General features: G+C 47.9%; 1 protein-coding gene across 1 annotated transcript in view; it reads right to left on the bottom strand.

Annotated features, from left to right (window-relative positions):
* Window positions 1-15,990, bottom strand: part of LOC135826324 (copine-3-like) — a 26,761-nt gene extending 10,771 nt beyond the window's left edge. Inside the window, exons 1-9 of the mRNA XM_065338943.1 lie at window positions 15,433-15,990; window positions 12,764-12,949; window positions 11,137-11,208; window positions 9,705-9,779; window positions 3,539-3,622; window positions 3,121-3,210; window positions 2,412-2,510; window positions 639-722; window positions 1-60 (exon numbers count right to left, since the gene is read on the bottom strand). Of these exons, the coding sequence (XP_065195015.1) occupies window positions 1-60; window positions 639-722; window positions 2,412-2,510; window positions 3,121-3,210; window positions 3,539-3,622; window positions 9,705-9,779; window positions 11,137-11,208; window positions 12,764-12,949; window positions 15,433-15,720 (1,038 nt within the window). The 5' untranslated portion in view covers window positions 15,721-15,990. The remainder of the gene's footprint in view (window positions 61-638; window positions 723-2,411; window positions 2,511-3,120; window positions 3,211-3,538; window positions 3,623-9,704; window positions 9,780-11,136; window positions 11,209-12,763; window positions 12,950-15,432) is intronic.
* Between the last annotated feature and the right edge of the window lie 186 nt (window positions 15,991-16,176).

The following is a 16,176-nucleotide window of genomic DNA, read 5'->3' on the forward strand; positions in this document are numbered from 1 at the left end:
CACAAAGTTCAATTCCAACCCGCTGGATATGTAGTCGAGGAACGTTGGATTCCGGTGGATCTGAGTTACCACATAGGACACGGCCAATTGGCAAAGGACAACAAGTGAGTGAACATGTGTGCATGCCCCGGCAAATACCCATGACACACGTCATTATGCACTCGCACGTGCACACACGCACACACGCACACACACACACACACACACACACACACACACACACACACACACACACACACACACACACACACACACACACACATGAACATACATAGCTCAAGACAATCAACCGCAAAACTAATCAAGAAGCGAAAGTTGGTAAAGTTCCCCCCCCCCCCCCCCCCCCATGTCAAGAGCTTCTTTGGGTATGAACACCTGATGCCGATGAGGCAAGTATTTTCCCACGGAACAATTTCTGATTTCCAATTTGCAGCAGGATCAAGCATGTCCGGTCCTTTTTCTATCTGGCACCCTCACCCGTCAGTTATAATCAGTCAGGGTCGGTCAACATCGAGTACTTCCGGAGCAACGTAACACGTTTCCATTCACTATTTCCAGCCACCACCTGCACGGATATTTACATGATAACGAAGTGTGCGCTTGAGCAAGTTGTTGCGATATGGACAGAGTGCACATACCTCTAATGCCTGAAGGTGGAGAACACCAGAGTTGCGATAACTCTTCTTCTTCTTCTTGGCTTTAGCTTCATTGACCAACTCAAGCTGAACGAGAATTCAGTGAAACACATGTAAGCAGACAAACAGACAGATACACACACACACACACACAAACACACATGCACAGACGCATACACACACACACACACACACACACACACACACACACACACATGTACGCACCCCGGCACTTGTCAGCATCAAGTCTTGCCCCTGCTCGCTGGTGGGCAGTTTAGCTATTTGTGGAATAATCTACCGTTGTGTAGGATGGATTTTCTAGCTGGGTCCTTGTCATTCACATAGGCCGGAAATCAAGGTATTGCTTCTTGTAAGATGCACGGACAAACAGATGTATTGAGAGACATAGTCATCTATAGATATACGGGCGAAAGATCAACGAACTGCTCGTCTACATACACATACTACATGTGCGATTGTTCGCCGGGGGAGGGGTACAAGGATAAGCAATAACATTTTTAAAAGGCGACGTGGAGACAATAATCTTAATAATGCAATGAATATAACTAAATGCGCACTCATATCACAACCATGGGGACGAATAATGTATCCCAGAACGTTTTCTTGTCACAATTATCAATGGAATTCGTGACTAAAGAGAATGATGTAACTACAATAGGATTTATACACTTGGAGTGAAACAGCGAGGATACAAGCATAGTAAGAAAAATAGCACAAACCTAGGAACAATTTGCACAGGCAATAAACTATAGGTGAGGTGAGAAATTTCCTATCAATTTCCTATCATTTCTCACCTCACCTATAGTTTATTACCTGTGCAAATTGTTCCTAGGTTTGTGCTATTTTTCTTACTATGCTTGTATCCTCGCTGTTTCACTCCAAGTGTATAAATCCTATTGTAGTTTCATCATTCTCTTTAGTCACGAATTCCATTGATAATTGTGACAAGAAAACGTTCTGGAATACATCATTCGTCCCCATGGTTGTGATATGAGTGCGCATTTAGTTATATTCATTGCAATAACATTCTGTTTTGAATTATCAGTGTAGGTTGGTCCATAATGTTTTCGGACCAGTGCAGGGCTGCCACTTGCTCTGATTTTTTGGAAATCGTCCGATTTTTGACCGCCTGTCGGACAAACCGACCGATTTTGTTCCCAAAGAGGGACAACCGATTATTTTATTTTTGAGCGCTTTTAGTCCAGTTGGCCATTCGGCGCTTCCAGGTCACGTTTGGCCGGTCATTGTACATATACATGTACATGTAGCTGTAAAATGCACGCGTGCTTGCATGTGTGTGGACAGTTAAAAATGTGTTCTGGGGCCCCAACAGCAAGCCATTTTCCTAAAAGATTTCACCGCGGGACACCCCCGAACCCCCCTCAGGTTTTTCTCCGTCCAAGTGTGGCAGCCCTGCCAGTGGTTGCTATTCTGTAATTTGACCCTACAGTATCAAGAGTACATGAAAACCAGAGTGTGCAGCTCAGATGGGTTGCTGTCACTGCGGAATTCGGTGATTACATCATTTCAATGATGTGGTGCGTGCAAGCAGGTCTCTTTCTGCACAACTGCAGCTCAGTTGTACCCACTACGCCATTTCCCTCCTCAAGTCTGCACCTAATACGATGTAATCACGGAATTCCGCCGTGACAAGACACCCATAGTAGAAAATGCCCCAAGCTGCACACTCTGCTTTTCATGTACTCTTGATGGTATGGATGTGTAACCATGGCGACTGCAGTACAATTCACTCACATCGAGGGGTAGCCGTGCTTGCCGTAGCTGATCCACCGTGACGTCACATGACCCAATGAAGTCAGCCGTGCCACTTTTGTTCCAGTCCTGGCAATTGATCTTAATTCAAAATTCGCCATGGCAACAAACCATGTGTCATACTGCAAAATCCATATAGATAACGAAGTCCTACTTCTAACGAGTTAACAAGGAGAAATCTGTCGTTACCATAAAAAATCGTAATACAGAAATCGATACATATACAGTCCTATTGAGCGTTGAGAATGAGTGAGAATCGTTACCTTTGGTGCACGTAAACCAGTCAATTTTAGAAAATCGTTATATATGCGCCTCGTTAGAATCATGGCTTCCACAGTAGTTACAAGGCCAACGGTACAAGACACAAGCTTTAAACATACTCTCCACGGAGGCTTGAATGCGGACAAACCTCACCCTCAGATAGAATACACACACATAGAGAAAGTGACTTGCCAACATGCAAACACCCTTCCCCCCCCCCCCCCCCTCACACATACACACACATGTACACACAACCACACACACGTGCACACACGCACACATACACACACACACACACATACACACACACACACACACACATGTGCACACACACACACGTACGCATACACACACGTACACACACAAACACACACACATGCACACACACACACACACACACACACACACACACATCTTCAAGTTCACGTACTCGTATCGAGCGCTGGTAGTCTGAGTTGCAAAGCTGGCGACTTCCAACAGACGTGGGTTTCCAGGATGGATTCAATGTAGACTTGATCACCTGAAATCCACAATACCACACATAGAGTAGAGCAGAGACAAGACACAAAGATCCAGGGATAACTGAGCGATCTCGCTGTCTCCACTGGATTTCCGCGCCGTAGCGATTATCCGGGCGTGTGTGTGGTGTAATTATTTGTTCCCTATGCACAACATGCACCTAACCACATCCAGCACACCCTCAACAGTACATTCTCGACTATGCAATAAGACTTGGGACTTGGCTTCTGGACAAGTCTTCTTCCTACCCGTGGCAGGTGATTGGTGTAAAGAACACTACGGAGATAGAGAGGTTCACCCATTGACCAGATCTAACTGCTCTGACCTACCTCTGTGCGATGAGCGACGGAGAATGAACCATCGGGATTGGAACGAGAGAACTCCAGGAACGGATCCGACTTGCCGAAGAAGTCCTGGAGTAGGGGTTGATTGCATACGGAGCAGAACTGGATTAGGTCCTGATATACTTTTTAAGCCCAAGTCAATTGGGCTAATTATGCTTGGTCAATTTTGTTATTCCATCTATTAAATTGTTATAAGTCATCTTTCCATCAATGCAGGTCTTGTAAGTGTATCTACGGACACAGCCAATCAAAGGCCTCAGATAACGTGAAGTATTTCCTGGTACACTGCGTTAGGCTCTGCCCTTTGCGTGAAACGCAGAGAAATCGTGTAAAGGACAGATGTTTGTGTTAGAATTTACGGCTTCGCATGTTTTGGGCACAGATTTCTACACCGAGATGAGGATCTCTGCGTTGTTGCATACGCGACGAATATGCATATGGCCCGCGATCTGCTAAAACCACCCTTCGGTGCTGTGTAATTTTTCGGAGAAAATGATGAAAACGTCAGCACGTCTCGATTTTCTCATCATCGCAGGTGACGGTCATGGCGGAAGGAGGACGAAGGCGCTCGTTCGCACAAATTGTTGTCGGATTCTCGGCAGCGGAGTCGTCAGCACTGCCAAATGACGATAGATCGTTCTTCGGGTGGTCAGATCAAGATTCTGACGACCAGAGCGATGACGAATCGACCGACGCCTCTCCGCTCGTGACCCTGCCGATCGCGCTTGCGATCGATGCGGAGGAGAATTTGGACGGGGCGCCAGCGCTACAGCCAGCACAAGCCCTCGCCGCCGGAGGACAGGGCCAACCTAAGAAATCCCGTGCCCAGGCGGCGCCCAGTACTGTTGAAGAGGTACAGGCGCGAGTGGACAAGGGCTGCAGTTGTGCCGATGTCAACTGTTTCAAGAACGTGTCACCGGATACTCTACTCACTGCACGCAACACAGCGCTCGCAATGACGAACGAGGAGCTGTACTGTTACGTCGCTGGACAGCTCGATATGTTGAGATAAAGACGACGCGGTGCAGTTACTTCTCACCATGGAAGCATTGCACACCGGATACAGCGCGGAGAAAGGTTCCGAATTTCCGATCCACTTATTGCTATGAAGTGGATGGTGACGAAGTGTGCCAGACTGTTTTCATGTACGCACATAATCATGGTAAAGGAGTGGAAGCTAAAACAAATTAAGGCGGATGTCTATGACTATGAGCATGCTGTCCCTCCCCCTCAGTACGCATGTGAGGGTACTTTGCCCTGGAATGCACTGCCTGCAACTTTGCCTTTGGTGACATCAATGGACTTCCCCAGCCTGCTGCCCCCAGAGGCCTGCTCCAACTATTACTTACCTGCCAGTGCCATGTGCTACTACCAAGAAGCATGTGCATACTGAATATATCAAGGCTGGAGGAACAGCAGCATACACAACATTCCTGAAAATATGGAGCAGCGAGTGCAGTGATGTGATAATAATCAAAATATGTGTGCGGTGTATGTTCCGATCTGCAGTCTCAGATCGTAAGGGCAAGCACGGCAGAAACTCGCTTTTAAGCACACTGACGCACTCAAAGCTCATATTGACGAAGCTAACGTGGCCCGTGACCTTTATCAAAAGTGTATTACTGCCTGGCATCTGATCATCTGCCAGTGACGCTCAAGACGGCTGGAATTTCACCGCAACGTGCAAAGTACTTGCACCAACAGATTCGTCAGCACTGCCACGCAGAGAGCAGAGATATCACCTTCCCAGCACCAGACCAAGCAGACCCAATGTCCTAATTATTTGTTCAGAACATACATAGTAGAATACTGGATAACTGTGCAAAATAGTTTTTTCTCTGTACATAGACAGGTGTATGACAGGTGTATGAAGCCTCAGATACGCCAATTATAGTGTGAATATCAATTATTTTCGGCATTTTTATTCACCAAAAGCTTGCATAAGATGGGTCATATTTCAATGAATATATACAATTTGAGCCTAATACTTCACCATATGGTTGGGCAATGGCCAGGGACCAACTTCCCGCCAAAAACTCATTTTCGGCAAAATAGCACCAAAGGGTGGTTTTAGCAGATCCTTGGCCATATGGATCTGCTATGTATCATTCACATGAGAAAGAAGGTTATAAACAAAGTGCCAAATTTCGAATGGGAAACTCCCAGTACACATTTCACATGATTTCTATACGTGAACTTCGAGCAGAGCCTCTTCTTTTTGCGTGTAGCCCAACAACTCGCGAGTGCTCAAATCTACACATCGTATTGGCGTCATGTAGTGAAGAATCTCCCCGCTGGCATTCTCAGCCATTAGATCAACACCAGATTGGGATCAATTGAATACGGAGTTCAAAGTCCAGCATCCGGGTTTTTTCTCTTTTGAATCGAGGTGTGAGGAATTGAGCAACGGTAACTAAGTAAGACTCAAATGGAGACCAAGTCATATTGTAGAAAGGAAAAAGGACATATGGAAACGAGTTAAGAGTAACTCTCCACCACTGTAACTAGATACTATATACAGTCAGAAAGTGCAATAACTAGGCACAAAACTGACAGAGTACTGAGACATTCGACGTTCTGACAACTTGTTTCAATATGTCCTTTTTCCTTTCTACATTTATTATTGGCTCTACACCCGAGTTTCAATAGATGATATGCCAAATAAGCGCTCGAAAAGTTGAGAGGGCATGCGATTGATGCGCCCAGGCGTAGCTTGTCAAGTGCACGGGATGTGCAAAGTACACGGATTTTAGGCTTGTTGCGCGCTTACGCGATCAGGTGCTGCACGTGCATGAATGGAATGCATGCAGTTCCACCGTTACTAGTTTTAGCACTTCCTTCGGCGTTGAAACTAAAGCTGTAAATCTGGATAGAAAAAAACAGTTTTGCTTGCTTTTAATATAGCGGCTGGAGTGATTTTTCGCTGTCTTGTTTTCGGATACCGACCAACCACGACCATTGCTGTGTTCCAGGATGTACTGGTGACCGGCGTTACTCCCCAGCCCCAGCAAATGGTATTCGTCTTTTCCATCATCCTGAACTGTGAAGGAAATGGACTGTTGCTATTCGACGGGAGGAAAGGGAAGGAGAGCAAAAGAAAGTGACACTACAGCGGTGTGCTCTGACCATTTCTTGCCAGAAGATTATGTAGATCTACAAGGGGAGAAAATCGCCAGAGCAAGACTGGTAAAACATTTTGTATCTGGAGTTGTCAATCAGGTCCGCCAAGACAACAGCGGCTGATGCTAACCGGCGTCGCTCTACCTCGTGTCGTGAGCTACTGCACGGGAGCAGCCTGAAGACATACGACTCATACCTAGTGATATCCCAGGCATACTGTCCCTACGCTGGAGGAAGCATTCGACAGTATTCAATGCAACCTGGGTGACTGCAAGAATAAAGTAGCAAAATTGAGCGAAATGACTAACAGTGGCATGTTTGGAGTTCTGCGGGTATCCCGATTCAAAGACACGGCATCATATCAGTAACCTTGGACAACACAGTCATGCGACGTATCAAGCGGAGTCTCAAGATAACATTTGGCTACCCAGCAGCCACCATTTGTCACCGCCACAAAATATTCCCGTCGCCATCCGTTAAAACTTTGTAGTAATTATTGTTTGCCATGCCATAGCGCCCCAGCCCCCTCTTTGCAGAGTTTCCTTTGTTTTTAGGTCAAAATATTCACCCTACGCTGGCTACGGAAGCCTTGACCAGGCCTGCTGAGGGGATAGTACACCCTCGCTTTAGCTCTACCTAATGCTTCTTCACGACATGGCTTCTCTTTGCAAAACATACAGGTACCTGGTCTCTGATAGCTGTGATAGCTGGAGTTTTCTTCCATCGGGGTGCTGCTAGGCAGCCTCCTTCGTCATGCCGCAGAGGCTGCGTAGAAGGCTGTTATGTTATAACAACCTTCTACGTAACCTCTTTGCAATACGCCATTTCCCACTTACCTCGAGCACCCTGTAAAAAGGCGCATTGTCTGCAGGGATGGCCCTAGTAAAAAGATAAATCATGTGACATATGTGACAACAAAAAAAGAACAGCTCTATTTGTGCTGGCACTGACGAATAGCGGAAGCACATGAGAAACTGGTTGCCTGGAGCAATGACGGAAGAAACGCTGATGTGATCTCACTCGGGTGAGGGATGAGGTAAAACCGCGAAGCAGTCAGGGTCTTGCTTCTCAGCCTATGCCATAGGCCGCTGCCAATCTGCTGTTGGGTATGGCGCTCTATTGCTATTAGTATTACCTCTGTTAGAAGCACCTTCTCTGTGATGTGGGATAGGGAAGGCGGGATTTCCCAGTACAAAGGCAAATCAATGTTGCCAGTGTCAGTATGCCCCGGTGGTTCATAAGGGTTCTCGCAACTACCTTCCTTGGCTCTTGTGCCCCATTGCTGTTGTTGCTAGGTTGCATATGCCAGGTATTGACCTTTCATCTCACAATAGTTGATGGTCAGCAGCAATGCAACAATGTGGTGGAAGGAGCATGCAATGCTGCAGTGCAAGTGCAATATGCAGACATCACTTCGAGTACATGCTTTTCTTTTAGCACTGTAGCACACACTTAGCTCTCCTTCTTTTGAGATGCCCAACACTTAGCCTTGACAAAGTATCTCTGCGGTCCAGAATTCTTTGGCTCTGGGAAGCAACACTCAACACTTTAAACGAATGGCGAGAAGAAGGACTCATCCCCGAATGGTTTCTGTGTCCGACGTTAGGTACCTTTCTCGATTCTGAAGATGCTGGAGTGCAGCACTAGCAGAAACACCACTTAGCAAATCCTCCGAGCGATGGCTCCAGGCCTCGGTGGGAAATTCTGCGTCTGTTTGTTGAGCAGCATCTATGATTTGATGGATTCCGCGGAGAAGCAGCTTCTTCTGTTCCCGATGCAGATGGTGTCAAGGTATTCGCTGCTGTAGCGACCAGTGAAGGAGGAACGGATTTTCATCGCCCTTTCGCTGCTCGGAGCCCGACTGCCATCATTGTCCCCCGTCCTAAGCTCCGGGGCGTTGGGAATAAAATAAAATCTTTCGGTCTTACCTCTGCAACAAATCATCTCGCTTTCCATCTACCGGTATCTCTCCCTCACGTACATGTACGTCTTCAGCTGAGCAAAAGTCCATCTAGCAATCGTTTCGCCGACAGGTGGGTTCGCAAAACGAGAAGCTATGGCTGGTGTACTATTTCTTGCTGCCATATCTGGGTATCAAAATGAAAAATTGAAAGCAAACTATGCACAAAGGTGTCAGAGTTCCTTTTCTTCATCCGAAAATTTTCTCCGACGGAATGCTAAAATGCAGTAACAGTGGAACTGCATGCATTCCATTCATGCACGTGCAGCACCTGATCGCGTAAGCGCGCAACAAGCCTAAAATCCGTGTACTTTGCACATCCCGTGCACTTGACAAGCTAAGCCTGGGCGCATCAATCGCATGCCCTCTCAACTTTTCGAGCGCTTATTTGGCATATCATCTATTCATATTGATAATACAATTACAAAAGCAAATAATTTGAAGAGGCATATCCTCCACAGCACACTAACTCTCCTCCTCCATGCGCTCTAAAGCCGACCATTGCTCCCCTTAGTTTGTTGGATTACTCAACAGCCGAATGGTACCGTTCACAGTTGTAAGGATAGGTATACCCTCTCATTGTTTAAAAGTGCGTTTGGTCGACTGCAGCCAGGCCCTTGAGGAGAGTAACTCCTCACGGGGGAATACCTCGCACAATGTATTGTGGTGGCTAAGGGCCGGAGTACATCTGTAGTGTGGTGATTATGTACCACTGGCAACTGCATAGCTGCAATTGTGTCCATTTTGATCACAGTATTTCCCCGAATATAAGTCGCACATTTTTACACTGAACTTCAAGGCCGAAGAAGGGGGTGCGACTTACAATCGAGTGTGACTTTCTGTTAATTTGAGGGTATCAAAACAATATGGCTCAAAGCTGAAAGTGGAAGTGCGATAATCGAGTGCGCCTTGTGACCGGGGAAATACGGTACGCAGTACGTATGGTGGCCATTTTCTGGTGTGATGATTGGACAACGTTGACTACAGACGAGCTACAGACCTGCATTAGAATGTGAATACAAGTCGCAACTTGTTGTCTCCGGATTGGGTGCACTTGTGCATTCCACTAACCATCTTGTCTAGTCGTGTTGCCGTCCATGTCATGTCCATCGCATCATCAACACTGTTCATTTCTTCTGCAGTAATCTGCCAGTTGGTGGCGCAAGCATACGAGAGAATATTCCAACACACACAGAACCGCACGCACACACACACACATGTACACACATACACACACATACACACACACACACACACACACACACACACACACACACACACACACACACATACATACACACAATCACTCTGTGAAACACATAAGTAGATGCTAACCAAAATATGACCGGTTGTCTGGGAAAATAGACCTTCGGGAATTCCCGTGTTTTGCGAGAGAGAAAAAAAACAAGAAAGGAATCAAGAAGAAAAGACATAATCATTATATTGTTGGCGGAAGGAGGTTGCAGACGTTCACACTCGAGTGTTGGGCTAGAAGTAAGACAAGTAATGATTGAGTTTGAACAAAATGACACCACTGCATTGAGGTTTGGACTAATGATCGCCTCACAGGCCGCGAAGACGACACAGGAACTGTGAAGAAGATGCGGGATGTTATTCGTCAGGGTGCGCACAGTGCGCTGTCGATCTCCATTGTGGAAGGAGGGATACTCTACTAAGCTCCCTGCAGCAACTTTCTGAGGCTCCCTGAAAGCAGCTGGGCCGATGAAGGAGTTTTCTGCTTACCTGAAGCAATCATGTTGATGACCGAGGGCGGGGAACGAGGGAGGAGGGCAACTTGCAGTGCAAGTGCTACGAGAACACTTCCTCGTTAACATCTCGCCTCAACTCTACACGCACGAGCAATCAAAGTGACCCCCGCTGTTTGTTTAAATCGGAGTGGACATAATTTAATAACATGGCGTAGGACGTCGACAAATCATCCCAATTGATAGCTCTGGAACCGAGGCGAGTCTCTCCGACTCAATCAGTTGCATGTTGCCAGTGAATGAGCGACACAGTCCAGATCGGCAACAGTTCATCTTCGTGAGCCTGGTGGCGCGAAAGTCGGTGTATTTCGGCGCGATCATGGCATGGTGCATGTGCTGTGTGTAGTATAGTGCAGAGCCAATTGCTTGTAAACTCGGAAGAGGCGCACCTCATCGCCTTTATGACTGTTCAGCCACTGCTCCGAAGTAACTCAGAATTTCACCGGTTCATGTAGGCATCCATTCCCATACATACCCCCCACCCCCCCCCCCCCCCCCACCCACCCCCCCCCCCCCCCCCCCCTCTTATTCTCACATGCCCACAATAGAACTCACATTTGCAGTCACAGACAGAAGTAAACAGCCTGTATTCATGAACACACATGCATGTGCAGGAGTGTCACACATGGTACGACCACTACGACCATGGTCATACCACCTTTCGTCCAGGATGGTCCGCCCAATTCATCCAAAAAAGCAATAACACCAGAAACGGCATTGGCACCACAGCAACAAACCTTGATTGTGCCACACCCAGATTTTTTCCCATCACAGGTCAAGTTGAGCTCGAGAGGGCTTTTGGTCACAATCTGCAAACACAAACGCATGCACGTGCACATAAGTACACATAATCACACACATCCCCATACAACGATGAAGGACTCTGAGAAATTTTCAGACAAACAAATCTTCTCTGCGAACCGCGCACAAACCTTGTACTGAGCACTTCACCACTACGCAATCGTCTTTGCATGTCTCATACGTCATATCCCAACCAAATGGATGTTGAAAGGTCCTTGTCACGCCCAGCCACCTTTTCTCTTCCCTAACTAATCTCGCTATTTCTGATTGCAGCACAAGCGCGTACAGGGAGTCGTTTTTATGATTTTTTTCTTGGATGGATCGGACACTTTGTCCGTCGCATGATTATTTCGTCCGGACAACAACCGATAATGGCCGGAAAATGTCAGATGCCCGGCCGTTATTTCGTGGACTGCACCGCAGGAATTCAGTGTCTTCGCTAGGATTTCAAACCAACCGGGTACAAGTGTACCTGGCACTACCATTGCAACCAGGTCAGAGCCAGGTCTGTTCAAGTGCGGCTACTGAATGTACGTCAGCCTATGATCAGGGAGTTGTATAAATATTTTACGGCTCCCTGATGTATATTGCATTCCCAACCGGGTCACATGTGACCCAGTGTTCTTTATCCTAACTGTCCAAGTACCCCCTCCCCCCCCCCCCCCCAACCGGGTCACTGACCCGGCTGAACCACCTCTGGACCAGACACTGATCGAATCTTCAGACATGGCACGTGCTTGTTGCCAGGAGACGGCCAATGAGCGGCCAGAATAAGCAGTCAAGATCAGTCGATCTTGACCGCTTAGCCGGTCAAGAACAGCAGTCGTACAGCATCGCGCCGCACATGCGCATTTACCATCTTTCGAAGTCCTTGCCTTGGGCAACATCTCCGACGAGGACTAAAAATTTGTCTCCCTTCTCCAAAATTATTATATACTCACTACTGTCTTGAACGTCTGCAGGGAGACCAGAAACGCCAACCGACCTTGCAGCCGGTCCTGTTTCTCGCGGCGAAACGTACACAAGGGAAGCAGACCTCCACAAGTACATTTTGTACCTGCCCTAAGGCTGCAGCTTCTCAGCACTCGCATTTGAACCTTACTCTGGCAATCATCTAACTCGAAGAACGGGTTTATTCCGAATCCGTCATATTACTGGTACTAACGTTACTACTGCCTTCACTGTACTTGAATACTTTCATCTCAAAACTGGAAAGTCCCGACCAAACAAATAGCTGTTTGTGATGGTCACTGCACACAATGTGACATCAACTCATTTGCCGTGAAGGCTTTCTTTCTGTTTGAATCTCTCTACTGTACTGGGCCTTGTTGTTTGTGAGGTGGGCCTTGTCTGAAGCGCAATCCTACACAGTTGCGTCGGGCATGCCGCTCTGATCAGGCCCTCGGTCATGTGAGTGATCTTGCCCTCGGTCGCGACGCCCTCGGGGCTACGCCCCTTGGGCGTCGCGACCTTGGGCAAGATCACTCACAGACCTCGGGCCTGATCAGAGCATCATGCCCTCGCAACTGTGTAGGATTATGTATATCGGTCCCATCACCATACCTGGCTGAGTTTTGTTGTGACGGTACCCAGGAGTTCTCCTCCGCCACGGCGTACATCCTGTTTCTCGTCATCAACATCGTAGACCATAAACCGCACGTGCTGCACCGCCTCGAAGAAGTAGTCAGTCGTCACGGACCGTGAGAATGTTGGGTTAAGGTTGTCTTTGATCCACTCGGTACGGCCAATCTGCAGCAACGTGAGGAGAACAGTTACCATTAGAGACAGGGGCAACAAATGGTGTGAGGACAAAATTAAACAAAACTTTAGAGAATTGTCACACTTTCATATAAGTATCGGATAAGAAGTACAACTGATTGCTCGTTTGGGAGAGAGAGAGAGAGAGAGAGAGAGAGAGAGAGAGAGAGAGAGAGAGAGAGAGAGAGAGAGAGAGAGAGAGAGAGAGAGAGAGACAGAGAGAGAGAGAGAGAGAGAGAGAGAGAGAGAGACAGAGAGAGAGACAGACAGAGAGACAGAGACAGACAGAGACAGACAGGGAGACAGAGAAATTCGCTGCCGCTTATCAAGCTCTGAACAGGCTGGATAGGTTGTTGCTAGACCATGTAGATCAGAGAGTGACTAGCGAGACGATAGCAGACCATACAGTATGCATACTCGTATCTCTCTCTCATCCCAACCTACCCAGCCCAGACCGCCCTGATAACAAAGTTATGATCGTACATTACAGTGCCGATTATACGCACCCGGTACCTTCATGCGGGGGCTGTCCCCAAGGGGTTTGGATGAGGGGTGTTTTCGGATAAGGGAACAGACACACATTATACCATACATATTCTCTCGCGCTTTCATCAATATTAAATTCAATAAAGATGAAAGAAAAATTCCCATTCTTGCTCCACATTATGCTGGCACACACAGACAGAGACAGCAATAACAAACAAGTTAAAGGGTAGTTGACCGCAGCCAGATGTGACTGATCGTTCAGATAGTTGACGTTCGGATAGTCTGAATTCTACTGTACGAGAAACCCAATGTGCATCTTGAGCCCAGATTCTGAAGCTGTATGAGATCTGTAAACATGCAGCCTCGTTTGAAGCTGTGACTCACTGACCTTCGGCAAGCATTGTACGGATGAGATTCAGCATACGCGCTCTTTCCTGCACTCTAATAACGGCGGGGGGGGGGGGGGAGCAATTGCATAGGGAGTTAAATTCACATCGCTTTCCACCCCCCCCCCCTGCCTTTGTTGTCTCTCAACCTGTCACAATTCCCTGGAGTGCTACACCTGGGCGGCTGAACTGGTCCCGCTGGTCAGACAATGGCCGGACCCACTGCTATCCCACCTATGCATGTTTACCGTTGAGGAGGTCATGATTGCCACGTACCTGCTATGCCCTACACTAAGTAAGAAGGGAGGGGTATACAGGGGCGTCGCAAACGGTACAGTCACTACGGTATTGACCGTACCACTATTTGCCCCAAGTACCCCGTGAATCAATAAAACGCACTGATTTGGGCTCTAAATTTCCAAGATTTTAGGCTCAGCCATCCCTCCCCCACGAGTAAATTGTACTTCAGATGGCTGACCCTACCACACTAAAATACCTTCCGACGCCCCTGGTATGGCATGGCTGGTCCAGTCCAAAACTACTTCCGCCGACTTGCAACATTAGTGCATAGAACAAGCTCTCTGAATCTGGCCTCACGCACAGTGTGTTGGTACAGCAACACTGTTCTTACCCTGCAGTAAAACCTGTCAAGGCGACCGCTCGGATAAGGCGACCACCTGTCCCAGAACACCACTGCTACCAGGACCAAGGGATGCTATGCGCAGTCAAACAACCCTGGATAAGGAGACCACCTGGATAAGGAGACCACATTTCGAAGGTCCCTTGAGCGGTCGTCTTAGACCGGTTTCACTGTATTTGTTCAGGTGCCATCTATCTGTCACCATTTACGATGATTCATTGATGTGGGGGGGGGGGGGGCAGGGCAGTGTTTTTATTCGCTCACAGCCTACAAGACACAGCAGTAGGGCCAAAACCGCCATTCATTCCACTTAGCCGTGACACGGGTGTCATATATATTATCTTTATTTTTATTTTATATTTTTATTTATTACAACATCTCAAGACTCGGTGGAAACACCGGCCAATGTGAAGAGAGTGGGTCATAATTAATTTTAATGACTTCGCTAATGACTTCGCTATGTAGTCAGGCCCGTAGCAACGCCGTTGGAACTTGGAGGTGATCAGGGAGGAGGGGAGGGGGGCGGGGTGTCTCCCGGGAAAATTTTGAAACTAGGGTACAAAATCCAGCATTCTGGGCACTTTTTCGTGGTCGGGTGAAACTAGCTGGACCGGCTGCTATGCCCCTGCCCTTGTGGGTATGTGTGTACGACTTGGAGGAAGGGCCTCTGAAGGTCCATGTTTTGTAAGATTTCCATAAAACAAGTGGCGACTCCGCTTTCTTGCACACCCTACATGCTATGATAGGCATTGTTGCGATGTACGGTCCTGCTCAATGAAATCCAGTCGATGCACTCGGGTACACGACGGGCGTTGCGCAGCCCTACACCTGCGAACACAGGGCTTCGAAATGGTGCAAGGCGCAAGCTACTGTACTTGAGCGCCGCGAGGCCCGCGACTGGATTTCATTGCCCAGGACTGTAGATGTACGATGTACGTCATTGACACGACGGCGTGGCTCACCTCTCGGAACAAATCCTCACTAACGTCAATGGATCCCTGCAGCAGGTCCACCACGCAAATGGGGTCCGACTTGGACAGGATGTCTTTGTCGATGAGGTTTTTGCACGAGATGAACATCTGAATGGGCGATTTGAACTGCTCTGGTCCGGCGTCAGCAGCGTCGTAGGGTGCGCTAGGCTGCGCTGGGGCGCTGCTCGCATAACCTGGGCCGCTGGTCGGATAGGGAACGGCGGAAGCTGCCGCAGCAGCAGCACCTGGAGGCGCTGTGGGATATGGGGGAGCGGACATTGTCCAGGGCCGAAACTCACACCAGTCAGAGTCAAACCCTACAGATTACTACATTACTACACTGCAGAACAGCTAAGTGCTCAACCAGAATTATTTGGCAGACAGGAACTCTGCATCGATCGGTATCAACAGTAACTATCAACTACAGTGGTCCCTCTATAATCCGGCGCCATTTGTGCCACGGAAATCTGCTGGATTAGGGAGGGTGCTGGATTATAAAGTGCCGGATTAGAGAGGGACGACTGTATCATGTCAGGCCAGGGATTCGTCCTCAAAGAGCTTTCACCATGTTCACAAGACTTCCAAGCTCATGTCACGTGACTTCAACACTGGGCCATGGGCATGGGCATGCATGGGACTTGGAAGCTCTTCTATTCACACAACTAACTAATTACTTACTTCATAGGCAAGCAACTCGAGGTAGACGATCTACTCGATCGATCGTGCTCGTAGTCA

Source organism: Sycon ciliatum, chromosome 10 (genome assembly GCF_964019385.1).
Source record: "Sycon ciliatum chromosome 10, ocSycCili1.1, whole genome shotgun sequence".
NCBI lineage: Eukaryota > Metazoa > Porifera > Calcarea > Leucosolenida > Sycettidae > Sycon > Sycon ciliatum.